The following is a 26,795-nucleotide window of genomic DNA, read 5'->3' on the forward strand; positions in this document are numbered from 1 at the left end:
GAGGAGGGCACATACGAATCGTTCAGCGGGCGACATGGCGCCCGCGGGCACAGGGCTGGGAACCCCTGCTCTAGATTGAACGTGCTCAGTAAATTTATCAAAGGAGATATATAGATGTTTTAGAAAACATAAACTGTAATTTTGAGGCGGGTGTAGGTTGAGATGTGAAGTTTTAAGTGTGCATGTGGGGGGGGGGGGGAGGGGTGGTCTTACTTTTGTGATGATCATGTGTCTCGGCTTCTCTACTTTCTTTTTCCTCGAGGCATGCAGTTTAGCGCCATTCATGTGATACATATTTCGCAAACTACTTTCATTTCCATCTCTCCTAGTAGTCTAGCATTGGAGATGGTGTTGAGGCCAATTGATGCTTTTGATGCTTCTCAAGCTATTAATTTGGGAAAAGTCCGGCGCAGTAGCTTAATATTTTAGTAGTTTAGAATTTTAATATTTTAGCGTTTTAGTGTTTTAGAAGTTTGGTATTTTTGAAGTTTAGTAGTTAGTATTTTGGTATTATAGTAGCTAAGTAGCATAGCATTTTAGTAGTTTAGTAGTTTTGTATTTTATTGTGTTAATATTTTAGTATTTTAGTAGTTTTAGCAGGGCCATTTGGGGGGGGGGGGGGGGGGGTAGTCCTGATACTAGGCAACATCCCCCTTCCAATGCCAGTAAATTTTATTCGGATGGTTTTAAGTCTAAATTATTTTTTAAATTAAAAAAAAAGTAATAAAAACAAAATTAGCAAGTTTAAAATCGAATGTATTTGTAAATTTCAAGCTCTAATATTTCTTTTTCTGGTGATGTGGAGCTAACACCAGCATCAGATGAGGTCCAGACGACAGCCCAGCGGTTCTTACGCTCTTGGTACACAGTGGCATCTGTTGATGGAGGGACATGGGGAACGCTTTCTTATTTTTGTTTTGTTCAGATGGTTTTATAATGTTCGTTTCGAAATGCATATAGTCACACAAACACTCACACACACACGCACGAACAGATAAACACTCACAAACACACACGCACGTACACACATACATGCACATACACGCACGCACGCACAAACTCACGCACACACTCACATACAAACGCAAGCCCGCATGTACACAGACGCACGCACACACATACACACACACGCAGAGGCGTAGCGAGGGGGGCGGGGGTGCGGACCGCCCCGGGTGACACCATTTAGGAGGGTGACGCCAAGGCAAAAAATAGTAAAATATAGAGAGAAAAATTTGAGGAGAGGGGGGTGCAAATCGAAAGTTTGAAGGGGGGGGGGGTGCAAATCGAAAATTGAAAGTTTGTCCCCTTCTTCTTCGTTCTTAATTATTAGTGTTGAAGGGGATCGAGAATTATCTGCCAGTGCGTTTGAATTCGAGACTTTTTTTTTTCAAATTTATCAACCATGAGCTTTCTGCCGATTCGACCACGCCTCCAACACAATTAAGCGTTACGTGTCAACTGGTTATGCGCCATTGAGGCCATTGACTCCGATTTCAGCCTGCTTTTCTTTTTGGATTTGCTTCCATAGCCTTTGTCCAACCAAGAACAAACTACAAGGCAGCAGTTGTTTAATTTTGGAGTTGTCTCTCCTAGAAGAGTGGCTGTCCCCAGCTAACGAGCCTCATCTACCCGAGGGTTCGAACTCGAGACTTTTCGGTTTAGCAACCATGAGCTTTACCGACTCGACCACGCCGACCCCAAGTTTGTCCCCGGGAAGAGTCGCTACGCCTCTGACGGGGTGACACCATTAAGTGCCATTGCACACACGTACGTACACACAAACACACACACACACACACACATATATATATATATATATATATATATATATATATATATATATATATATATATGCTTTAATCCTTAATGACTTTTGCTCTAATCCTAAAGAATGGAGTGAGATGTTTGAATCCTCTCCCTCCACCCACACGTAGAGAACTCACTGAGTGGGGAGACACAGCGTCAGCGTCTGTTTAACCGGATTGCTGCGTGCGTCCAGACACAGGGCGTTGACCGTCGTGCTCCTCCCACAGGCAGGCATGCACCTGCCCGGCTGCAGCTTACACCACTCACCTTGGGGGCAATAGGGGACACAGTTGCCGCATCTGTTGATTTTGCGTGGAGGGGGGGGGGGGAAGAGAGGACGGTGAATTACATTTTTAAAAAAAACGGAAATTACTCAAAATTTAATGGAAGGTAGAGAATGAGATCTTTTACTTACATGTGAAATTTCATTTATCTATCTAAAATAGTACTCAAGTTATAGGCTTTTGAAAAATTCAAATTTAAAAAGTACCACTTCCGGTTATCGGAAATCGCTCAAAAGTTGATATGGATCTACGATTTTGATAAAATACTTATATATGAAATTTCATCAATCTAGCTGTAACGGTACTCAAGTTATCATGTTTACACACAGACAGACACACACACACACACACACACAGACATACGGACAAGATTGCAAAATTATGTTTTCCCGACTCAGTGAGGTGTTAAACTTCGAGATTTGTAAATACGAGAAAGTAAAAATTATGACGTCGGACTTACGAACATTTCCTGTACATAACTTTCTCCGGCTCCAAGATTTTACAGACGTTGTCGTTCAGCCGGAAGTAGATCAGACATTCGAACGTCTCCACCGTACAGTCATAGCGATTTTGTTTTGGGCAGCAGTACCTGTTGATGATGGTTTAATTCGTTGAGTAGGGGGAAAGATCAAGTAATTATTTTCAGATGATAGTTTATTTCGTTGGGAAGGGGGAAAGATCAAGTAATTATTTTCAAAAATAAAGTTTGAACAATAATTATATAAGACATCCAATTGGAAATTCAAAATACAAAATTCAATCACACAATTTTAAATATGCTGGGGGCAGGGGCGGATTAAGGCTGAGCGGTGCCCCTGGCTGAAATTTTTTGGTGGCCCATATATATATATATATATATATATATATATATATATATATATATATATATATATATATATATATATATATATATATATATATATACATATATATATATATATATATATATATATATATATATATATATATATATATATATATATATATATATATATATGTATATATGTATATATATATATGTGTGTGTGTGTGTGAAATGAAACGAAAAACAATAACTAAACAAATGCTAATGAAAATACGCTAGTATTCCAAGATAAGACAAACAAATTCAACTGATGGCTGATGGGAATTTAGCAAAGAATTTATACACGTTAGCCTTTGTATTAGGTGGCTCTCTCGGTATTATCTAAGCTACTGAAGCTTGGATATATACGCATAAACAATCGAAGAATAAACAAATCTAAATTCGTCGGCTGGGGCGACTTAGTAAACGACTACAATACCCCAACTTATGCATAAAATAAACAAAAGGCAGTATTTAAAATGTCCGTGTTTTACCTACCACAGTGCATTTATCAATCCATGCTAATTATAATATTCTAGCAATAATGTTTGCAGAATTTGCATTCATTTTATATAGCTTGAGTTGAATTTCTTTTTAATTATACAAGATTTTAATCAATTGTTTTTTTTACCCTACTGTTTTTAAAAAATAATCCAATTTTTCTAGTAATCTAAGCGAAAGTATTATTTGACATTGAACCATTTAATATATACTAGAATACCCGTCATCCGTTGGATAACTGTGGGTTTCGGGGGTCATCCATCAAAAAACAGCACGTCTGTCACTCAGAGGCATAGCGAGCCTTCCCGGCGCCCGGGGACAAACTTTTCGATTTTAACCCCCCCCCCCCCCAAGATTTCGATTTTCAACCCCCCCCTCAAACTTTTGATGTGCACCCCCCCCCCCACTCAAACTTTCGATTTGAACCCCCCTCAACCTTTCAATTTATTTTTCCAAACCATTTTGGCACCCCAACATATGTCCCCCCGCCCCCCCCCCCCTTCCCCCCCTCCCCTCCCGCCCCCCCCCCCCCTCCTCGCTACGCTACTGCAGTGTCACTTATCGTCACAAAAAACAGACCCCACATTCAAAAATATGTTTCTTATCTTTTAAAAACACCGAAAACACCGATTTCGGACTATCCCTTCATATACTGACGTCACATGTGACCTACTCAACTCTACTTCACCCGCCCAGTGTCCCGCCAAGTCTCAGACAACATGTTTCTATCGTTTAAAAAACGATTCCAGCCGAGCATGTCTCTGACCACACTATCCTTTCATATGCTTAGGACAAAGAAACAGATGAACTCTACTTCACCTGCCCTGTATCCTGGCAAGTTCAGATAGGCAACTTTATCATTCACATCTAAAAAAAAAATTGAAAAAAAATATCATTGACATATTGGTCTAGAACCTGTGCCACCCACATGAGAGCGGGCTACGCTACCAACTTAGCTATTTACTCGTGACGTCACAAATGAATTTTTATACTATACTTTTGAGTCTCCGCGCATAGATCTAGATATTAGGCTAGTAGTAGTAACTTTCAAATTCAATTTAATCTTAAATTAGCCAAACAAAGATTTATATAAAATAAAGAAGTTCTGAAATTAGCTAGATCTAGATAATTCTATCTAGATCTATATTCTACGACTCGCTTGCTTAGGTCTTAAGTTTAGTTTTTCTTGCTAGATCTAGATCTAATCATTAGCTACGCTGATAGGCCCGGAGCGAGCATTTCAAAATTACCATATTCCAAACAAAGATTTATATAAAATAATAAAGGTCTAAAATAGTTTAGTATATAGAAAATCACTATTATCTAAATCTAGATAGAATTATCTATATTTTAGATCTACGACTGAGCTATATTTAGAATTTACGTTTATAATTTAGCAAAATTCCGGTATAGAAGCAGCGTATGAATCTTAAGCTGCGCAAATACGCCCTGGAGCCAGCACTTCAAAATTTGCATAGTCGAAACAAAGATTTATACAAAATAATAAAGGTCTAAAATATTTTAGTATATAGAAACTCATTATTATCTAAATCTAGATAGAATTATCTATATTCTAGATCTACGACTGGTTTGCTTAAGTCTCGTTTCTTTTTTGGTTTGTATTAAGATCTATAACTAATAAATTTTTGATTTGACCTAGATTTAGATTCTAGATTCTAGATCTAGATCTATAAATAAATAACTTTCTTGGACAGATTGTAGATCTAGAGAAATTTATTGTAAAACTAAATGAAAAAAGACAGTTGAAAATTGATATAAATGTTGGAACGTAATAAATACAGCAAACGGACGTATTGTTAAAGTTATGACCGACAGAAAATTAGATTTGATTTGACCTAGATTCTAGATCTAGATCTAGCTAGATCTATAAATAACTTTCCTTCGACAGCTGATCTTTAGATCTAGAGAAATTTATTGTAAAACTAAATGAAAAAAGACAGTTTAAAATTGATATAAGTGTTGGAACGTAATAAATACAGCAAACGGACGTATTGTTTAAGTTATAGCCGGCAGGAAATTAGCTTTGTAACGCGTTAAACTTCTGAATGGGCCACAAAGTCTATGATGGAGTCCGCCATTTTTATTGAACCAAAAAGTAAACACATCAAGGGACGTCACTATCCCCACAAAGTTTATTCAAAGTATTAACATTTTTTTAAAAATACGGTTAATTTAACTATGAATAAATCAATAAATTAACTAACGTCTTTAAATAAATGTGTGATTAACAGTCTGTCTGCATTAAAAAATTATTCTCTACCTACATACTATTTTACAGCTTTCCAGATAGAGTCGAACATATCACAATAGTCGATCAGGCAAACAAACAAACAAAAAAATAAATATTCAAACATGTAAACAAACTTGACTTTTAGTAGTATACTAGAATACCCGTCATCCGTTGGATAACTGTGGGTTTCGGGGGTCATCCATCAAAAAACATCACGTCTGTCACTCAGAGGCATAGCGACCCTTTCCGGCGCCCGGGGACAAAGTTTTCGATTTGAACCCCCCCCCCCCCTCAAACTTTTGATGTGCACCCCCCCCCCCCCACTCAAACTTTCGATTTGAACCCCCCTCAACCTATCAATTTATTTTTCCAAACCATTTTGGCGCCCCAACATATGTCCCCCCCCCTTCCCCCTCCACCTCCCCACCCCCCGCCTCCCCTTCCCCCCCCCCCCCCGCCTCCACTCCCCACCTCCCCTCCCCTACCGCCCCCCCCCCCCCCCTCCTCGGTACGCTACTGCAGTGTCACTTATCGTCACAAAAAACAGACCCCACATTCAAATATATGTTTTTTATCTTTTAAAAACACCGAAAACACCGATTTCGGACTATCCCTTTATAAACTGACGTCACAGGTGACCTACTCAACTCTACTTCACCTGCCCAGTGTCCTGCCAAGTCTCAGACAACATGTTTTTATCGTTTAAAAAACAATTCCAGCCGAGCATGTATCTGACCACACTATCCTTTCATATGCTTAGGACAAAGAAACAGATGAACTCTACTTCACCTGCCCTGTATCTTGCCAAGTTCAGATAGGCAACGTTATCATTCACATCTAAAAAAAAAAATTGAAAAAAAAAAATTCATTGACATATTGGTCTAGAACCCGTGCCTCCTGCATGAGAGCTGACTACGCTACCATTTTAGCTATTTACTCGTGACGTCACAAGTGAATTTTTATACTATACTATGTGTCTCCTTATGCAACTTGATTTACGCGTATAGATTCTAGATCTAGATCTAAAAATAAGTCTAGTAGTACTAACTTTCAAATTAAATTTTATCTTAAATAAGCCAAACAAAGATTTATATAAAATAATTAAGGCCTGAAATAGATTCTAGATGTAGAATTTACATTGAATCTAGTGACCTACATCTAGGCTAGATCTAGATCTAGGCTAGATTCATAAATTTCCTTCGATAGCTGATCTTTAGATCTAGAGAAATTTATCGTAAAACTAAATGAAAAAGACAGTTGAAAATTGATATAAGTGTTGGAACGTAATAAATACAGCAAACGGACGTATTGTTTAAGTTATAGCCGGCAGAAAATTAGCTTTGTAACGCGTGAAACTTTTGAATGGGCCACAAAGTCTATGATGGGGTCCGCCATTTTTATTGTACCAAAAATGTAAACACATCAAGGGACGTCACTATCCCCACAAAGTTTATTCAAAGTATTAACATTTTTAAAAAAATACGGTTAATTTAACTATGAATAAATCAATAAATTAATTAACGTCTTTAAATAAATTTGTGATTAACAGTCTGTCTGCATTAAAAAATTATTCTCTACCTACATACTATTTTACAGCTCTCCAGATAGAGCCGAACATATCAGGATACTTGATCAGGCAAACAAACAAACAAACAAAAAAACAAATAAATATTCAAACATGTAAACAAACTTGACTTTTAGTAGTATATAGATAGATTAGCTATGTGCGTTTATTTAATATTTTATTTATTTTATGCGAAAGAGTAAAAACAGTGACAAAGCATAGGTTCAGCGTTGAAACATCAACTAATGTCAGACATGTGTTAACGTGAGTACATACTTACGAGTAGTTTATGGTCGGGTTGACAGGACAGTAGGTAATGTTAGGGCTGGGGAGTGTAAAATGTACAATGAAATTGTTTGTTCTTAGTAAACGCTTGAAATTGTTAACTTTTACAAAATGTTCAAACGCTGCAATTATTGGCATGCTCTAAACAAAGTTCAAACTTGTATGGTCCATTATAAAAGAGACTGAAATATTTTGGTTTTCTTCAAGTTTCGTACAATCATCAATAACCTATTCATTTAACACAAAAATTTAGCTGTACTTTTCACAGTAGATATAAAAAAGGTTATTCTAGTAATTAGCTAATTAAAGAACCCCTTACTCATCAGGGAAATAGGTGGAGAAGGAGAAGGTATAAGCGTCATCAGTGTAGGGTTCTTCAGGGTTTTGGCATGTCTCCTTTCTCTTACACGGTGTTTTAGTGTTACAGTACATAGGGAACACCAAGAGGCCCAGCATCAAAACCTGAGATATAATGGTATATATATATTTATATATATATATATATATATATATATATATATATATATATATATATATATATATATATATATATATATATATATATTATATATATATATATATTTTATATATATATATATATATATATATATATATATATATATATATATATATATATATATATATATATATATATTATATATATATATATATATATATATATATATATATATATATATATATATATATATATATATATATATATATATATTATATATATAAATGTGTGTGTGTGTGTGCGTACATATATGCGCAGGTATTTATATATGTGTGTAAGTATAAAGGTATTATGCGTATATATATATATATACATGAGGTGAATTATAATCTTAATCACGCAGAAGGGTAGCCAGGGGAGGGCGGTGCCCCTGGCGCCTACCCTAAGGGGGCGCCAAACGTGGTAAAACAATTAATTATGAAAAAGCTCATTCTGAGTAGCATTACTAAATGATACATAGTCGAAGTAAAAAAAAATATCCTATTGCTTTGCTTTCCTGACTAACTTAGCTGTTTTCGATTTTGTGAAATAATTACAACTGTCAAGGGATAAAAGTTTGCCTTTCAAACCTGACGGTCTATGGGGCAAGTGAAGTAGAGTTCACCTGTTTCTGTGACCTCGGCATATGAAGAGATTGTGTGGTCAGCACTATGCCCAGCCGCCTTTACTTTCCCTAACGTGAGTTATGTACCCATCAGAGTTGGGTGGACTCAGGGACGGTCTACTGACTTGAACCCGGATTCGAACTCGAGACTTACGGGTTAGCAATGAATGAGTAACTACGCCGCTACGCCTCTGTAATCATGTAAAGTAGAGCCTGTTTAAAATCTGTGTTAAATTTATTTTAATATCTAGTACACTAAGTCGATTAAAGGAGTGCATCACTGACTGTAATTTGCTTAAACATGGCGGCATGCAGTGACTGCATGAACGCATGGAAAAATTTTGACAAATTCAATTAATTGAAAATGACTAACTTATAATGGATTAAACGTGGTATGGGCATGGACGTTTTTTTTTTTAAATACACATAGAAAAAAAACGCACAATATGCAATATTTGAGAAGACTTTAGCCCATTGAAAATGATTAATGCACCCAAAACAAAATAACTAAATAGCGGCGTATGCTTACGGTGCGGGTCAGCTCGTAAGAGATAAACGATTAATATTTGAAAAGAATTTTAATCCATTGAAAATGATTAACTTACACAAACCGTTTCCCTGACCTGAAGTACAAAAACACAAACAATATATTTGAATTTAATGTATTGAAAATGATAAACTTACCTAAGTTTGATTAAACATGGCGTCAAACTTTGCCTTAACATCGAGGTACATAAAGTCTCACATGGTGTATAATTTTTTAGTAGAACTTTATCAATTGCTAATAATTAACTAACCCAAATTGTTTCTGTTCGTTGAAGTACAAAAACACAATCTATGTATATATAATTCTCTTCTTGGAGACGATAGAAAACACCAAGCTGTAAGCGCGCTCCCTACAACCCCCACCCTTACATGGTCTGGTGAGCTGTGGTTCACGCTAAATGTTTACAATCGTAGAGCCGGGTTTAGTGACTGCTATTAGGGGCAGATAATTTAGTTTGAAATGAGTTTAAACTTAGGGGAGGTAACTAAAAGGAGTTTACTTTCACGGGGGGGGGGTGTGGGGTAGGGGTTGGGAAAAGGAGGGGGGGGGTATCGTCCTTAACGAGCTACTGATAGTGTTTTAAAGCAAATATTTTCAGTGGCAGCGTTGGTACTGTCGAATTCACAAATTATGAATTACTGAAAAGTAGAAAATAAAACAACTAAATAGTGGCATATGATACGCCGCGGGTCGGCTCGTGTTAAATATTTGAGTAAAATTTAATGAACTGAAAATTATAAACTTACCCCAATATGACTAAACATGGCGTCCAACTTTACCTAAACATAAAGCTACAAAAAACCCTTACATGATATGAACTTTTTGAGCTGGGTTGTCTCGAGATAACAACACGCTGATGATGTTTATCGACGTGTTGGCACCTGACACATGTAAACCTAAGTTGCCATTGATGGCTGGGTTAGTGCTTAAGTCCCTAAAGATTTTCGTTCAGTCGCCCGGGACACATGTGTCAGTTACCGCGGTGTCGCTAAGTTAGTTAATCAAATGTCTTTCAAAGTTGGATGCATTGATTGTCTCCCATCTCACTGCTGGGATAAGAATTTTGAGTTAACAAACTGTATTACTTAGGTCCTAAGTCTCAGGATAACGAACCGGTGATTAGTATTGAGAATAAAATACTTAAAAAAAACTTTTTAAAAAACCACGTTTTTCTTGTGGACTAGGGGATCTACCAATGACTGCTCGTAGATTTTGTGCTTCCTCGAGCTGTGCAGGTTCTTGTGATGACTGTTCATACATTTGATGACAAAAAACGTGGGTACGTTCACCATCAAATTTCCAAAATTCGTGTGTTGTGTGCTTTTCGCTTTAATCATAAATCTGCCCGACCCACGTTTTTTGTCATCAAATGTATGTTTGGTGTTCTTTCTAGAGGACCTAACCTTTTTTTTTATGCCACTGTTCTAAGGTGGTCGAATGGTAGAGCGTTTTGGCATAACGAGACATCAAAGGTCTACAAATTAGTCCCCTAATTACCAAAATTTATTTATTGCGTAATTCATGTTTAAAATCTTAGCCTCGACAAATTATTATTCAGACGCAACAAGACCGCATCGTAACTGGATGATAATTCACACAGTCTTATTTGTGAAGTCATCTTTGTGAAGTCTACTTTGTGAAGTCAACTTTGTGAAATCATAGTTGTGGAGTTAACTTTGTGGAGTCAACTTTGTGATGTAACTTTTGTAGTCAAACTTATGAAGTTAACTTTTGTAGTCAACTTTGTAAAATCAACTTTGTGAAGTCAACTTTATGAAGTAAACTTTGTGAAATCAACTTTATAAAGTCAACTTTATGAAGTCAATATTTGAAGTCAACTTTGTGAAGTCAACTTTGTGAAGTCGACTTGCGAAGTCGACTTGTGAAGTCAACTTTATGAAGTAACTTTGTGAAGTCAACTTTGTGAAGTCAACTTTATGAGGTCAACTTTGTGAAATCAACTTTGTAAAGTCTGGAGGAATTATGCCATGGGGTTATTTCTAGTGGGGATTATTTCAGAGGAATTTTAATCAGGTTTTTCCGTCTGGATGTTGCTGAAGCAGGTGTTAGAGAAATAGCTGGCTGTGTTGTATATTGTTCAGACAACCAATGAACGAATATTTAAAAAAACAAACATTTTAAACGAAACGAAATTTTTATTCAAGAGAGTTGAAAAGATCTTTCTGTGCCGAGTGTAATGACGTCATTAATTAGACATTGACCAATCTGGTTCTACACCTTACAGAAACATCTGAAGATGATAAAAAGTTTAATTAAAAACAAACATTGAACGTCAATTTTATTGCAAGGCGAAAAAGGTAGTCAATTAAAAGGATTTACGAGCAACAAAACTGTTATATGGAAACACATTCGATGAAACTCGGATTTTCATTTTTTTTTAATATTCGGAGAGGGAGGTGCGCAAAAAACGTGTTGTTAGACACGTTGCGTGTTCGAATCCTGGGATTCGGTCTATTAGAGACATTCTTTCATTGTCCTCCAAGTTTCTTCAAAAGTCCAAAGCGGTGAGCGGCGCCACTGTCACTGACCAACAGCCAATCAACTTAAGGAAAACAATTAATTAATTAACTAAACCAGTCACTGACGGGCTGCTAACCCGCAAAATTTCGAGTTAGGATCCGGGTTCAAGCCAGTAGAACGTCCCACCCTGCTCTGATGGGTACCTGACTTACGTTAGGGAAATTCAATGCGGATGAGCATCCTGCTGACCAGAGGCGCCGCTAAGTCGGGTGTCACCCGGTGCGGAACCTCATGGTGTCAAACACCCCCCCCCCCCCCACCAGCTAAAAAAAGTATAGGCTATATATATATATATATATATATATATATATATATTAATAATAATAGTTTCGCTGTCTGTCTATCTATCTATCTATCTATCTATCTATCTATCTATCTATCTATCTATCTATCTATCTATCTATCTGTCTGACAAGAACGCTCTAGAGAAAACACAAGGAAAATAAAAACATGCATAGTAATTCGAAAAACGAAGTATGACGTCGACACATTTAGCACAGAGTAGAAAATAATCTCAAGCCGGATAGTTCACACATTTATATGACGTCATTGATTATCGAGTAAACATTCAATACAAAGGCAATTTGGTCTAATCTAAGTGGTTTGCGTGAAGAGTTTCTTTCATACAATTCTTCGGGTAGGGGCGAAGCCCCACCCCCGCGTAAGAACGTCTGAGCCCCCCCCCCCCCCCCTCGGGGAGGGGGCGGACACTGGAAAAAGTATATAATTATATTTCGTTGAATGGGACGGTAGACATGTTTTTTTAGGGGGGTGGGGGGGGGGGGGGGGGTGGGGTGTGTGTGGGTGGGGGGGGTGGGGTGGTTTTAATTTAGACTTTTTCCTCCCCGGAGAGGGGTGGGGGTACTTGAAATTTTCGGTGGCGGGGGTAGAATTTTCGGGGAGGGGGCGGACACTGGAAAAAGTATATAAATTATATTTCGTTGAATGGGACGGTAGACATGTTTTTTTTTTTGGGGGGGGGGTGTGGGGGGGGGGGGGTGGTGTGTGTGGGGGGCTGGGGGTGGTGTGTGTGGGGGGTGGGGTGGTTTTAGTTTAGACTTTTTCCTCCCCGGAGAGGGGTGGGGGTACTTGAAATTTTCGGGGGCGGGGGTAGAATTTTCGGGGAGGGGGCGGACACTGGAAAAAGTATATAATTATATTTCGTTGAATGGGACGGTATACATGTTTTGTGGGGGGTTGGGGGGTGTGGGGTGGGGGTGGTGTGTGTGTGGGTGGGGGGTGGTGTGTGTGGGGGTGGTGTGTGTGGTGGTGGGGGGTTGGGGGGGTTTAGTTTAGAGAAAAGAGACAGCACTATCAGCCTAGCGCCCGGTGTATCCTTCCTCAACGGGCCATTTTTCTCGTATATATATATATATATTGCCTATTAAACATCTTAACATCTTTTCTTCTATAAATTGTGCAGTTGATGTCACCCTTTGTTGATAGCTTTATAGTGTGTACAGTTAACAGTAACAATGTTTATCTATAGTAGGTAATTAATACAGTCGGGTGTAGCGTTGTTTTCTCTATAGTTAGCAGGTTTACGTCATGGTGTCACCTCCCCATCCTTGTCGGGATTTGTCAATTTGTATTTCAAAGACTTTTTCACTGTAATTTAGCATTAATTAACAGGCAAAAACAATTTTCAACTATATAGTTTATGCATTTTTATTGTCTTGGTGTCATCCCCTAATCGGTGTCACCCGGTGCGGTCCGCAACCCCCGTCTCGCCTCGCGACGCTTCTGGTGCTGACCACACTATCCCTTCATAAGCCGAGCTCACAGAAACAGATCAACTCCACTCTACTTCCCCCACGGACCGTCAGGTTCGAAAAAAGAACTTTACTTATTTTACTAATGACCAATCAAGCATCGCCCATACAAGAATAAACGACACCATCACTAAAGAAAAAGTGTTGAAACATAAATGACGCGCGAAAATTTAAATATCTCTGGAAGCGAACGCCAACAAATCTGAAGTCTGCGACTCGAGTCTCAAAACAACAACAAAATCATTGATCCCTCTGTCACCCCCATCCCCTTTAACTATCCCCCCCCCCAACACACACACACACAATATGGGATTCTCCCCTCACCTGGTCGGGAGACAAAAACGTTCCGAGATAGAGATAAAATAAGGCCGGCCGTTCCCAAAGACCAGGCAGTTGAAATACACGGTGGTGCTGACCCCACATGCCTGGGTACACTTGCCTGCGCTGTGGTAGCACCATCCGTTGTTGGTGCAGTTGGGGATACAGGAGTCACATCTAGATGGGGGACAATGGTTGGAATGATGGTTAGGAGGATGGTTAGGATGGTTAGAAGGATGGTTAGAAGGGTGGTTAGGATGGATGGTTAGAATGGTGGTTAGGATGGTTAGAATGATGGTTAGAATGGTGGTTAGGATGGTTTTTAGAAGGGTGGTTAGAAGGATGGTTAGAAGGATGGTTAGAAGGGTGGTTAGAAGGATGATAAGAAGGGTCTTTAGAAGGGTCTTTAGAAGGGTGGTTGGATGGATAGATGGATGGATGGTTAGAAGGATGGTAAGAAGGGTGGTTAGAAGGGTGGTTAGAAGGATGGTTAGGATGGTTAGAAGGGTGGTTAGAAGGATGGTTAGAAGGATGGTTAGAAAAATGGTAAGAAGGATGGTTAGAAGGATGGTCGGATGACTAGTGATTAATTAAAAGAAGAATAAACTAAATGATAAAAAATAAAAATGATTTAAATATCGCTTAAACTAAGCGTTATAGGTAAATCGCTAATCGGAACAAAGATGATTTTTTTAAAATACTGATGAAATGTAAATTTTATTAGTGCTGCCTTTTAAAAAAAAATTTCATTCTATGTTGTCTCCATGAAATTGTAACCCTCGGGACTGACTAACCAGAGATCTACAATAACTTTATTTTTTCATTTCTTTAGCCTGGCTTCTGTTGGACTTTGCGGATGGTTTAACTATAATCATCATGAAAGTTAACACATTCTAAAAAAAAATGATTTTATTTTTAAGCTCAATAGAAAAATGTGGACTGGTATCGTAAACCCTCACTCTTATCATCACTCAAGTCTGATCTCCGCCCCCACCCCCACTGACCTTTGATTTTAGGTACGTAAAGTAAATTAATAACGACCCACGAACCCCTACAACAGGCCGATACAAAGCCCTATATAAAAGGCCGATACAAAAAGCCGATTAAGGCCGACACAAAGGCCGATACCAAGACCGATACAAAGGCCTATACAAAACAACAAGCCCTGTTTTCACATACGTGCACTTGACGTAGGTTAATTTGGTGGGCTTGACCGCTTGGCAGACGTAGTTTCTGTACCAGAATAGGGGCAGGCAGGACAGCCTCGCTTGACCACAGTCGTAGTACCTGGACCTTGGGCAACATGGGCTGTGGAGGTCAAGATTTAAAACAACAACAAAAACTCGTTAAATGTTGAGAAATCGTACATAAAACGGATATTTCAATGGGCATTAGAAAAAGAGAGAAACATATACACATTACATGTATACACACATCTTTATATTCACATGTTTTATTTATTTGCTCTCTTGTGTTTGTATAAGAACATATACCATGTATCTGTATATTTATATACACACACACACACACACACACATATATATATATATATATATATATATATATATATATATATATATATATATATATATATATATATATATATATATATATATATATATACATATTTAATAATAAAAAGTTTCTAAAAGCGCTGAAAATGTAAAAGTAAGAAACAAAACTCGTTCTCTTCAATAAAACGATATTGGTTGCTCAAGAAATCTACACATTTAAGCGACTTGATTAACTACTAATTAACTACTAATTAAAATGTACTTACTCAACTTTTAACCACACCGATTGGTCACATAAGATGGAGCTGGCGAGGAAATGAAAATATTTTGGATTGGTGAACACATTTCATTTTCAAGTTTTTAGACCTACTCATACAGTGTCATTTGACTTCGGACTATTTTCGGAAACAAATCGTCAAACAATCAGTTTGTTAAAATATTTAAAAAAATATCTATATATATATAATTCTCTTCTGGGAGACGCTAGAAAACAAGCTGTAAGCGCGCTCCCTACGTCCCCACCCCTACATGGTCTGGTGAGCTGTGGTTCACGCTAAATGTTTACATTCGTAGAGCCGGGTTTAGTGACGGCTATTAGGGACAGATAATTTAGTTTGAAACGATTTTAAACGTAGGGGTGGTAACTAAGAGGAGGCTGCTTTCACGGGAGTGGGGGGTGGATGGGGTAGGGGTTGGAGGAAAGGAGGGTGGGGGTAGTATCGTCCTTAACGACCTACTGATAGTGTTTTAAAGCAAATATTTTCAGTGGCAGCATTGGTACTGTCGAATTCACAAATTATGAATTACTGAAAAGTAGAAAATAAAACAACTAAATAGCGGCGTATGATATGCCGCGGGTCGGCTCGTATAAATTAAGGATCATTAGTGAACATATTATATAACATATGCTACGACCATATGGGTCGGACCTGGAGCCGAAAGGTGGGGAAGCAACCTGGCGCCCGGTTAGCAACCTGAAAATGAGCAGAGAGTGACCGTAGCTACCGTTGGCTGACCGGATATGACCAGGGGAGCTAACGGCCTTCGGGCAAGTGGCTTTCGGGTACTTGTCCCATTCGGGCAAGTGTCCATTAGGGCAAACGGCCTTCATGCGAGTAGCTTTCGGGTAGGCCTATTTTTCCCATTCGGGCAAGTGTTCATTCGGGAAAACGGCATTTGGCAAGTGGCTTTCGGGTATTTGTCCCATTCGGGCAAGTGTTCATTCGGGAAAACGGCATTTGGCAAGTGGCTTTCGGGTATTTGTCCCATTCGGGCAAGTGTCCATTCGAGCAAACGGTATTCGGGCAAGAGTCTTTCAGCAATTTGTCTTCTATCCGTTTCTTTGTGTATTTTAGTACGTGTATACACGCCACAGACCGAATACAGAGTACATTTGAAGTCGGTACTCACCTCTGATTAAAATAGGGAGCGTATTCGCTAACGTCGGCAGTTTTGAGAACAGTTAGGTCAGTGCATGAGTTTTTGTTCTGGGGACACACGTTTTCTACACAGCCAAGTGTCAGCGTAGTGGCGCACACAGCAAGAACAACCTGGTGTAGACCAAAATATTATTTTATTATCTACATACATACAAAATACCATACAAAATACTATATATAAATTATATATATATATATATATATATATATATATATATATATATATATATATATATATATATATATATATATATATATATATGTGTGTGTGTGTGTGTGTTACTGATATTCTAATTCCGACAATAGAGCTTGTAAGTATGTCACCAGCTTCTTGTTATACTAGCCAGCTAGTATTTTTCAAACCAATTGTGAATATGTTTATTAAATCGGTAAAAAAAAAGAAATAAAAGTTACTTACGCTATTGTTAAGTTATTTAAAATCGTACAAACTGATAATAATCTTTGAGAATTCACCTGACCCTGGCTAACGAGATTTCAAATTTTAAGTAAAAAAAGCAGAGACTTACAAGCCCTATTGATCAGTCGCTCCTGACCATTTTACAAACTGGTCGGCATATATCCGCAATTAAAATAAATTTTCGGATCCTGCCATTGGTATGTGATATTTGACAAATGCTCGCATTGGCCGAAATAATTGTATAAATGTATGGTAAAATATTTCAATAATAGGCCCATGTGCATGTTTAATCATTATAAAACAAATGTAAAATATATCAGTATATTATTTACACTAATTTATAATATATTCGCGAAAAGTATGTGAACAGCTTTCAGTTTTTAAAATAAATATACGAATGTAATTATTTTTAAATAGCAAAAACTGTTGGGAAAAAAAACAACATAAATTGACATTAAAAGTTGTAAAAATCTGGCCAGTACTTACAAAAATTCGACAATCCATCTCAGGCAGATTTATTTAACATATGTCCGCTTTGCTCTTGGGATACTGCAAGGCTTTAAATACACCTTGCTGTGTTACTGTGCAATGGTCTTGGTAGCGTAATGTTTGAATAGATTAAATTCAATCATGTCGGTTATAACTGGAGGTCAACTTTCTGTCGATTTTGTGGGGCTTTTTATTTTGACGTTAATGGTCTTGTTGTTTTGCTCTTTACGTCAGCGGCAGAAAGTGATTCTTTCAGGCATTTTGACCCATTTCAGGCATATATATATAAATTATATATATATATAAATAATATATATATATAAATTATATATATATATAAATTATATATATATATATATATATATATATATATATATATATATATATATATATAATAAACTTGTTGTTATGAACGATTGACCAATGTAAATAAATATATTAATAAAATTAACCCAATCATTGACCAAACACCTGTGTACCAAATTTAACTGTTTGCTAAAATGGCCAAGCACACCTGGTTTTGAAATTTTATAATTTTTATTTTGTATTCAAAGAAGAGAGAACAATTTTTAAAATACAGGAAAATAGGATTAGTCTACTGGTCTATAAATGCACCTGTAATCAAATACAGCAAAAAAAAAATTGGATACTGTTAATTAATTAACTGTTCGTGTTTTTAAATTGACGTTGCCCAAGGTTTTAAAACTTCTTTGGTTTATTTATTTTAGTTTAGTTTTAGTTTTTACAGCTAATACCTTGTTCAATTTTTTTATAACCTTTATCTATTATTCATATAGATAACAATTTAAACAAAATGATGGGGGGGGGGGAGGGGGAGGGGCTGATCACGTGTAAACAACATTGTGTGAGTCAAACTACGGACCTCTAGACCTGCCCGACTTGTTTATTGAAATTGTTGACGCGAGAGATCAACCTTCGATCACGTGGGACTTGATCAGCTATTGACATTTCATTCTGACCCAGTCCTAAAATCAATGCTATTTTTATCTTACTTTTTAAAGGGTTGTTTAGAGATCAAGTGTTTTGTGTGTGTGTGTGTGTGTGTGTGTGTGTGTGGGTGTGTGTGGGTGTGTGTGTGTGTGTGTTATCAAATTTGATTGATTTTAGTTTTTGAAGAACGTTCTTTTTCTTCGTTGCTAATTGTAATGTTGAAAGGGATTTCTTCCAACACAAGTAATACGTGTCAGCTTGTTACGTGCAACTAGCCGTTGACTCCGGTTCAAGCCTGCCAACCAAAAACAATCTGAAAGGCAGAAGTTGTTTTATTGCGGAGTTTTCTCCCCTAGGTGGGTTGCTGTCCCCAGTTATCGTTCCTGGGCGAAGGGCATTAACTACATTGATACCTTTACACCAGCACCCATTTATTTATTTTTTAACCATTAAAGTATCTAATAATTGCTAATACTTTTATAACGTGTTCGATTTAAAACAAAGTTGCCTCTAAAATGGTTTAACACTTATACACTTCTAAAGCAAATTTTTATTCCTTTATTGCGATGTGTAACATTGTTTTAGCCGTCAAATTGTTACACTATTACACTATGGTAAGCAGTCATCTTAGATTTTGTAAGATGTATTTCTTGCCTTTGAGGCATTATAAACTATACACCAATCTATATGCCAATCTAACCGCAAAAAATTCGTTTCACCTGGTGTAGTGACATTTTTCGGTGCTTTTACTAAAGAAAGAAATATTTTCTGTTCAGTGCATTAAAAAGTTAATTATTAATTAAACGTGTTTTTAATAAATTTTTTCTTCAAATCCTGTCTAAGACAGCCCATGTTAGCCGTGGTCCAGATACTTGGACTGTGGTCAAGTGACATAACGCTGTATGTAGTCATCAAGAGTCTATCAATTAAGGGGGTCACGTCCGTGGGGCCTTGGGCTATTTCTGGGGGGGGGGGGTTGTGTTAGAGGATATCTCCGGTGTGTGTGTGGGAGGGGGGGGGGGGGGTTAGGGGGGTATTTCCGGGGAAAGGAGAGGAAAGGGGTTTTATGTTAGAGGATATTTCTAGGGGGTTATGTTAGAGGATATTTCCGGTGTGTGTGCGGGGGGGGGGGTATGTTAGGGGGTATTTTCATGGGATCATGTTAAGGGATATTTTCAGGGGTTAAGGGATAATCCGGGGGGGGGGATGTTAAGCTATATTTCCATGGGGTTATCGTAGAGATATCTGACGTTTGTTTGTGTGTGTGGGGGGGGAGGGGTTATGCTAGAGGAAATTCCGAAGAGGGTTTATTTTAGGGCATATTTCCAGGGACTATGTTATAGAAATTTTCGGAGGGGAGGAGGGATTATGCTAGGGGATATGTCTGGGGGGTGGATTATGTTAGGGGATATATCCGGGGGGTGGTTATGTTAAAGTATATTTCCAGGCAATATGTTTGGGGAAATTGCTTACATTTTTCTATGTAAACATGTAGCTGCTGGGCATAGGGCTGACCAAACTATCCCGTATAGCTGCTGACCACACTATCCCTTCGTGCGCCGTGTTAGCAGAAACAGGTGAACTATACTTTACCTGCTCATGGAACGCCAGCTCCGAAAGAATAACTTTCAATCTGTCAGGACCAACGTACAGTTAGTCAATTTCTGATGAGTAGGTGAAACATAGTCACTGCAGGAATTACCGTGAGTGTGGGGTGGGGGTGGGGGAGGGGGGGTGGGAATTACACACGACTAAGCATTGACGAGTCGAAACGTTTAATGTGGAACGGATATCACCTAAAGAACACGGACTAAGAAATCGCCAATAAATAACGTCATTCTCCAAATAACGATTCGGGGGGGGGGGGGGGGGGGTAGGACATGAGTGAGGTAATGGTGTTTTTTTAAACAAAAATTGCAAAAAGTAGCTTACGCTTTTCGTTTTTTTTTAATGGAGTTTCGCGGAGAAAAAGGGTGGGGTTATAACCCAATAACAAAATTGTGAGGACATTGTTGGAATAGTGCCCCTCTGTGAATAATTAGTTAAGAATGGTCCCTCATCATCTGGACATGAACCGGAGTGGTTCCAATACAATACGAGTGCTGTTGTATTGAGCCTACTAAACCAGATTATCCCCAACAGAATTTCTTTCAGGCATTTCTTCGTGGAAGAAAGTCTACAACCCCCCCCCCTCCACCGAACGAAATGGAATTTATATAAAAAACATACTTTTACCAGTGTCCGACCCTTCGGAAAATGTTGTCCGCCCTCCCGAAAATATCAAGTGCCCATCTCTCTCCCCCCCCCCCCCCCCCCTCCGGAAAAAAAGGTCTGGAAGAAAGACTGATCCCAAACTTAGTCTACATTGCCATCATGTTGGGTTACACATGAAACCAGGTCAAAAATAAAGTGTAGAACTGTGATTGGTAGTTCCGCTTTAAAAACGAGTGTCTGGAAATTACTTTTTTTTTTACATTAGTAAATTTGTTATAAATATTTTTAAAAAGTCTCTTCGATGATTTACACGTTTAATTCAATTCGAATTTTCTAGTAGAGTTTAACAGTTGTTCAAACGTTGTTTTAATTTGTCCAGGAAATAATTGAGCTCGAGCAACTGATGTAAAGAACACACACTGCAAGACGTCAATCGAAGATAGGTGGCGCTTTATTACACACCTCCTGTGGCATCAGTTTTTGGGATACAATGACATCTTAGGGAAAAAAAATTATTAAATTATTATATTATTTTATCAATTATATTGTCTGGAGAAAATTAATAAAGCGATGATTCTAAAAACAAAAATTTCGGATGAGGGAGCGCTGAGTTCAAATCCCTGGCAGAATAAAGCTGTTTCGCTGTGTGCAAAAACTCGCCCAGGAAAGGAGGCGTGGAAATTGAACAACTGCTACCTTGAAGCAAAAGCTATGATAGCACACCCAGAAAAAAAAACCAGGCTAAAATCAGTCAACGGGCCTGAGGCGTTTAACGTTAACACGTAATGCTTAACTATGTATCAATATTCATCATCTTTTCCTTTTTGTGCCCAAGACACATGGGGTCGCCACATAAATCTCCCTAAACTTTTGTCGATCTCCGGAAATTTTTCTAGCAGTCCCCCAAGACAATCCTGCCTCTGCCAGCTGCTTCTCCGCCGTGCGCCTCTTGTGATATCATCTAGATTAATTCATATCACGAGCCCGATCAAAATGAAACGATTTAAATTTTCCTAATTCTAATGGGTACCTGACTCACTTAAACGAAACCAAGGCGTATGCGCGTAGTGCTGACGCCACTATAACTCTTGTATATCGAAGTTTTTGAAACAGATGAGCTCTATTTCATATACCCAGTGCGTCAGCGATACGAATAAGAAAAGACGATATGTATCTAATTAAGAGATAAATGGCTCCTTGTATTGAAAAATAAGTGATCGTGTTTTTGTAAACTTAAAAGTACATTTTAAATAAATAAACAAATACAGGCTCAAAACAATTTGTTGAAGTTATCGGCTCAGTGAGTTTCAGAGGCGTAGCGAGGGGGGGGGACATATGTCTCCAGGCGTCGACCTTAGAGGGGGGGGGGGGCGCAAAAATGGGTTGGAAAAACAAATTGAAAGTTCGAGGGGGGTGCAAATAAAAAGTTCGAGGGAGGGGTGCAATTAAAAAGTTCGAGGGGGGTGCATATCGAAAGTTTGTCCCAGGGCGCCGGGAAGGGTCGCTACGCCTCAGGTGAGTGTTGACCAATCTGATTAAGTCAGTAATCGGAACATGATATTCTTATGGTAGTTTCTGAAAGTTAAAAAAAACCACTTACGCTGTAGCGAGACAAAGGTTGAGACTGGTCATAAAAGACGGGAGATCGCTTCGCGGGTGGATGCAATACACCTCGACGTTCCAGAGCCGTCCACATGATGGGGTGCATCTGCTGGACTGCAGGGTGCACCATTCGTTTAGTGTACAGTCCGGGATGCAATAATCGCAGCTGTTTAAAAAGTCAAAGAAAATCAAGTGTCGCATCATCAAGATTATATATATATATATATATATATATATATATATATATATATATATATATATATATATATATATATATATATATATATATATATATATATGTATATATATATATATATAAATATATATATATATCTATCTATATATATATAAATATATATATAGATATATATATAGATATACACTTATGAGTATATATATATATATATATATATATATATATATATATATATATATATATATATATATATATATATATAATGCGTGTGTGTGTGCATGTAGGTGTGTGTCCTTTATTGCTACTCACGTGCAGACAGTGTAGGTGATATTCTTTGGGCAAACGACCATACAGATGCTATCTTTGTACCAGAACAGGGGAAGGCAATCGCTTCTTGCTGAGGTGCACTCGTATTTATTCGCCTTCGGGCAGCAGTTTCTTTTTAAAGGAAAGTAAACATATAATGCTGTTTGATGTTCTTGTTCAGGGTCACCTTAGCTTAATTTCAGATTAAACGTGCCTTGAATTGTTTAGATTGTTTTAATTAAAAAGTTAACTAACAAGGCCTATAATTTGTAATTGAATTAAAACGTTAATGTTGAGCATATAAAATTAATGATGTATGAACAATGAAATCGAAGAAAAAATGTAAACAGCAGCATGCAACGGAAAATTGGTTCTGTGAACCTTTGCCAAATGTCGTTGTACTTAATCTAATCTACAAAATCACCATCATCATTTATTATGCACCAACATATCGAATAGTCATAATATGTACCGAATTTAAAAACAATAGAGAACCAGGGGCATATGCCAGTTTTCGTGTTGTTGCTGCCCATCGTGTCTTTAGTGCATAGCTTTTCTTAAAACGAACTTAGGCACCATAGTGCACACAGGAGGGCCCAGTTGTATAATCATCGTAGATTTCGTTTTAAAAATTCCCCTGCTTCCCCTTGTATACACTACAAATTTACTTACTTTTTTCCCCCACCTAATTTTTACAGATCTACCCTGCATTATTCATACTTACTGTTTTCTAATTTCCGTTTGATTGCAACCTGTTTGACTGTAAAAAAAAATAGGATAAAATAGATTTAATTTTTTACTTTAAAATAACAACAAGTCTATAAAAAAAAACACGCACATTCTAACGTTTTAGAAAAGAAGATGGTTAGAAATGTTAGAAATAAAAATCTAACAAGAACCAAGAAACAAAAATGTTTATTATTTTATGAATTAAAATTATTTTGAAAATCTTTCAATTAATAACTTAATTTTACCATCACGACAGGTAGATCCAATCTGTCTTCACCAATACTATAGAAGCAAAATTTTAAACAGTGCCCTTTTGAACCTTTCGGTCATTGGGGCAGGTGAATTAGCTGACAATGCTTTTAGCCCTTTAGGAGCAAAGTGCTGCACGTAATCTCTACTGTTTTGGGCATTTCTCTTTAGTTCAGCCCACGTAAGCCCCAACAGCCCTTACTTCTCCTTCCACTGTCCTCCAGGATAGCTTAGGCTTCCCCCCCCCTTGGGATTCCAGTCCAATGCTCTTGCCGGGGCGTGTCCACTCCGTCCCCATCTTGGGGTTTTAATATCCATGTCTCTTGAATGTTGTTTTGTCGTTTGTCCCCAGGTCGTCATTTTGTCTGGCCATCTTATCTTAAGAATTTGCAGAGGCGTAGAGACGGGGGGGGGGGTATATATGTCCCCGGTCGCCGACCATAGAGGCGCCAAAATAAGCTCATTTTAGCTGTTATTTTGAATTACAAATATAAAACATATGGGGGGGGGGCGCCAAATTGAAAGTTTGTCCCCTGGCGCTGGGAGGAGTTGCTACGCCTATGAGAATTTGTAGTAGAAAAGTATTTGTGAACGACTGAAGTATGCCGGTATTTGACTTGGTAACTCTCCAGATCTCCCGGTCATAAAGCAGCACTGCCTTAAGGTTTGTGTTGAAGATTCTTATCTATCTCTGGAGTGACAAGGCTGTGCAATTCAATATCGGGCATATTGAGTTGAAGACAAGTCTGGCGTTATGGGGCAGGTGAAGTAGAGTGCATCTGTTTTCTATTTTCCCTAACGTAATTCAGGTGCCCATCAGTGCTGGGTGGATTTAGCAACATCCTAAGGACTCGAACCCGGAATCAGAACTCAGAAATATTGAGTTAGCAGTCCTACCCTCTACTATCCTAAAATAATGTACCTCAAAAAAAGTAAATAACCTCCCGAAAGTTTACTTAATGAAACAAAGTAAAGATCCCAAATAATGTAAAACACACTATCCACAGCTCATTCTTTGAAACATATAACCCAAAAAAAACTTTATTAAACACGCAAACCAAAAGCCAATAAAAAAAAATAGAGACTAGCCCAAAAACAAACTTGTAGAGACTAGCCAAAAACAAACTTATAGAGACTAGCCAAAAACAAACTTTATAAAGAAAAAATATAAAAAAACAAAGATGGAAACGAAACGCTTATTTCAAAGAACTTACCGAATTCTGACTATAAAAAGAAACATGTAACTCCACAACCACTTACCTGACAGGAAAAAGATGCTCGTAGTCACTAGTACCAGCAGTCACCACATCAAAAACATTTGTACAGAATCCAGGGATGTTGCTGCCTCTACAAGGTGGTGGATCACATTCTGAGACCACAGACACTACGCCGATGAGCAATACCTAAACAATTTATATATATATATATATATATATATATATATATATATATATATATATATATATATATATATATATATATATATATATATATATATATTAAGGGGTTCTAGTTAGTCTAAGAGGGAAACATTTAAATATAATTATTATATAAACAATGTCTCAACACTCAAATTACAAGGCGGCTTGTAATCAATTTTCAATAGGATATTCGAAAATATAATGATTCGGAGAAACTAGAATCTAGAACTAAGGTTACTTAGTAACATTTAAATTACTTTAGTGTGAGAAGAGTAGATCAAATAAAATTAGATCTAATTAGCTTAAAAACAAAAGCAAAATGAATAATTTAGTGAGGTTTTTTTACTTAACTATTTAATGTCTTTAATATTTTGTATAAAATTTGGTTCTTAACATTGTTGTATGTTAAATTAGAATATAATTTAATCTAAAAATATTTGGTGTCGTTTTTACCAAATGGTTAACAGTGGCCTCCCATCAAAATTTTGACAAATAGAACTTTCATTAAAATATATCATTTAAACCCGAACTCCGTGCATATCACTTTACAAATACGTTTATCTCAAATGCCAGTGCAGTGCCTGGCCGGTACGGCTAGTGCATAATATAGCGACACACGACATAGCAATAAAAATTGTCAAATAAACTAGCCGTCATTTATGAATGATCCCCTAAACACACGCTTATCCAAAATAATGGGTGATCCCTTTTAATGTTTAAAAATGTTAGAGAAATGATTTTGAGTTGTTTTTTTTTAGAAGACAAATAAAGTAATTATTTTTACTTACGAAAATTCGAAGATCCATAGTTTATTTTCATCCAGAAAAAAACAACCAATTATTTCAAATTTTAGATTATTTTATACCTTTGAGCTGGTAAACAGCATGACGTGATCTCGCAGGTATGTAAGAATTTTCGACATTAATGACTTTAGTTTTGGTATTGTGAAGCACATGTTGGCTAGTCACATGTCCTATGGCCATGTGTTGCAATCAACATGATGAAAACACTCATTAGGGTAATTAAACTTTTGGGGTTAACATTTTTAGGTTGATATTAGGTGACGTTAATGATTCGGCTTCTTCAACATCTTCAAAGCTGTGGTGGCAAGTGCTGATGACGAGCACAAGGATTGACGTAACCATGGATTGATCGTGGTACACATACACATATATATATATATATATATATATATATATATATATATATATATATATATATATATATAATTACTAGCTGTATGTCATTACTTCGCTATGATGTAAAATAAATTGAAAGTAGCACTCTGAAGAAATAAGAAAAAACACACAATGTAGACCGACAAAACAAAAATTGTATCAATCTAAATATACGTACATATATACACACACTACAACCAAAAACAATGAACGTAACACAATCTGTTTTGTAATTCTTGTAGACAAATTTTCTTA

General features: G+C 37.3%; 3 protein-coding genes across 5 annotated transcripts; all 3 read right to left on the reverse strand.

Annotated features, from left to right (window-relative positions):
* Positions 1–739: 739 nt before the first annotated feature.
* Positions 740–10,035, reverse strand: LOC131929644 (uncharacterized). 3 transcript variants are annotated; one of them, XM_059285944.1, is made up of 7 exons: positions 9,950–10,008; positions 9,262–9,279; positions 7,855–7,997; positions 7,531–7,575; positions 2,551–2,679; positions 1,944–2,105; positions 740–875 (listed from the first exon to the last, which is right to left on the reverse strand). In XM_059285944.1, the coding sequence occupies exons 1-7, from the start codon at positions 9,965–9,967 to the stop codon at positions 851–853; spliced, it is 540 nt and encodes a 179-aa protein (XP_059141927.1). In that variant the 5' UTR covers positions 9,968–10,008; the 3' UTR covers positions 740–850. The 3 variants fall into 3 exon arrangements, with proteins under 3 accessions (XP_059141927.1, XP_059141928.1, XP_059141926.1); XM_059285945.1 differs by lacking the exon at positions 9,262–9,279 and having other exon boundaries at positions 9,950–10,035; XM_059285943.1 differs by lacking the exons at positions 9,262–9,279; positions 9,950–10,008 and adding an exon at positions 10,012–10,030.
* A 1,304-nt stretch (positions 10,036–11,339) lies between these two features.
* LOC131929643 (uncharacterized) lies at positions 11,340–17,856 on the reverse strand. Its single transcript, XM_059285942.1, has 6 exons — positions 17,692–17,856; positions 16,759–16,898; positions 15,615–15,653; positions 15,014–15,142; positions 13,841–14,011; positions 11,340–11,454 (listed from the first exon to the last, which is right to left on the reverse strand). Exons 1-6 carry the CDS (start codon positions 17,707–17,709, stop codon positions 11,436–11,438), a joined length of 516 nt encoding a protein of 171 aa, XP_059141925.1. The 5' UTR covers positions 17,710–17,856; the 3' UTR covers positions 11,340–11,435.
* Positions 17,857–21,156: 3,300 nt separating this feature from the next.
* On the reverse strand, positions 21,157–26,307 carry LOC131929639 (uncharacterized). The gene is made up of 6 exons (XM_059285934.1): positions 26,151–26,307; positions 25,202–25,344; positions 23,688–23,723; positions 22,967–23,095; positions 22,460–22,627; positions 21,157–21,356 (listed from the first exon to the last, which is right to left on the reverse strand). Exons 1-6 carry the CDS (start codon positions 26,166–26,168, stop codon positions 21,314–21,316), a joined length of 537 nt encoding a protein of 178 aa, XP_059141917.1. The 5' UTR covers positions 26,169–26,307; the 3' UTR covers positions 21,157–21,313.
* Positions 26,308–26,795: the final 488 nt, after the last annotated feature.

This window comes from Physella acuta, unplaced genomic scaffold (assembly GCF_028476545.2).
Source record: "Physella acuta isolate Inbredline_101_S28 unplaced genomic scaffold, ASM2847654v3 ptg001659l, whole genome shotgun sequence".
NCBI classification, from domain to species: domain Eukaryota; kingdom Metazoa; phylum Mollusca; class Gastropoda; family Physidae; genus Physella; species Physella acuta.

Excerpts from the sequence above, each read along its gene's own strand:
- LOC131929639 (XM_059285934.1), bottom strand. Across the intron at positions 23,096-23,687 it reads CAAACGGAAATTAGAAAACA|AAACTGCTGCCCGAAGGCGA; the intron begins GTAAGTATGAAT and ends TCCTTTAAAAAG. Across the intron at positions 21,357-22,459 it reads AACCTTTGTCTCGCTACAGC|ATGTCATTGTATCCCAAAAA; the intron begins GTAAGTGGTTTT and ends TTTTTCCCTAAG.
- LOC131929643 (XM_059285942.1), bottom strand. Across the intron at positions 15,654-16,758 it reads GCTCCCTATTTTAATCAGAG|CTCCATCTTATGTGACCAAT; the intron begins GTGAGTACCGAC and ends TTTCCTCGCCAG. Across the intron at positions 14,012-15,013 it reads TTAACCTACGTCAAGTGCAC|ATGTGACTCCTGTATCCCCA; the intron begins GTATGTGAAAAC and ends TCCCCCATCTAG.
- LOC131929644 (XM_059285944.1), bottom strand. Across the intron at positions 7,576-7,854 it reads TCCACCTATTTCCCTGATGA|CCCTAACATTACCTACTGTC; the intron begins GTAAGGGGTTCT and ends TACACTCCCCAG. Across the intron at positions 2,106-2,550 it reads GTTATGTACAGGAAATGTTC|ATGCGGCAACTGTGTCCCCT; the intron begins GTAAGTCCGACG and ends CAAAATCAACAG.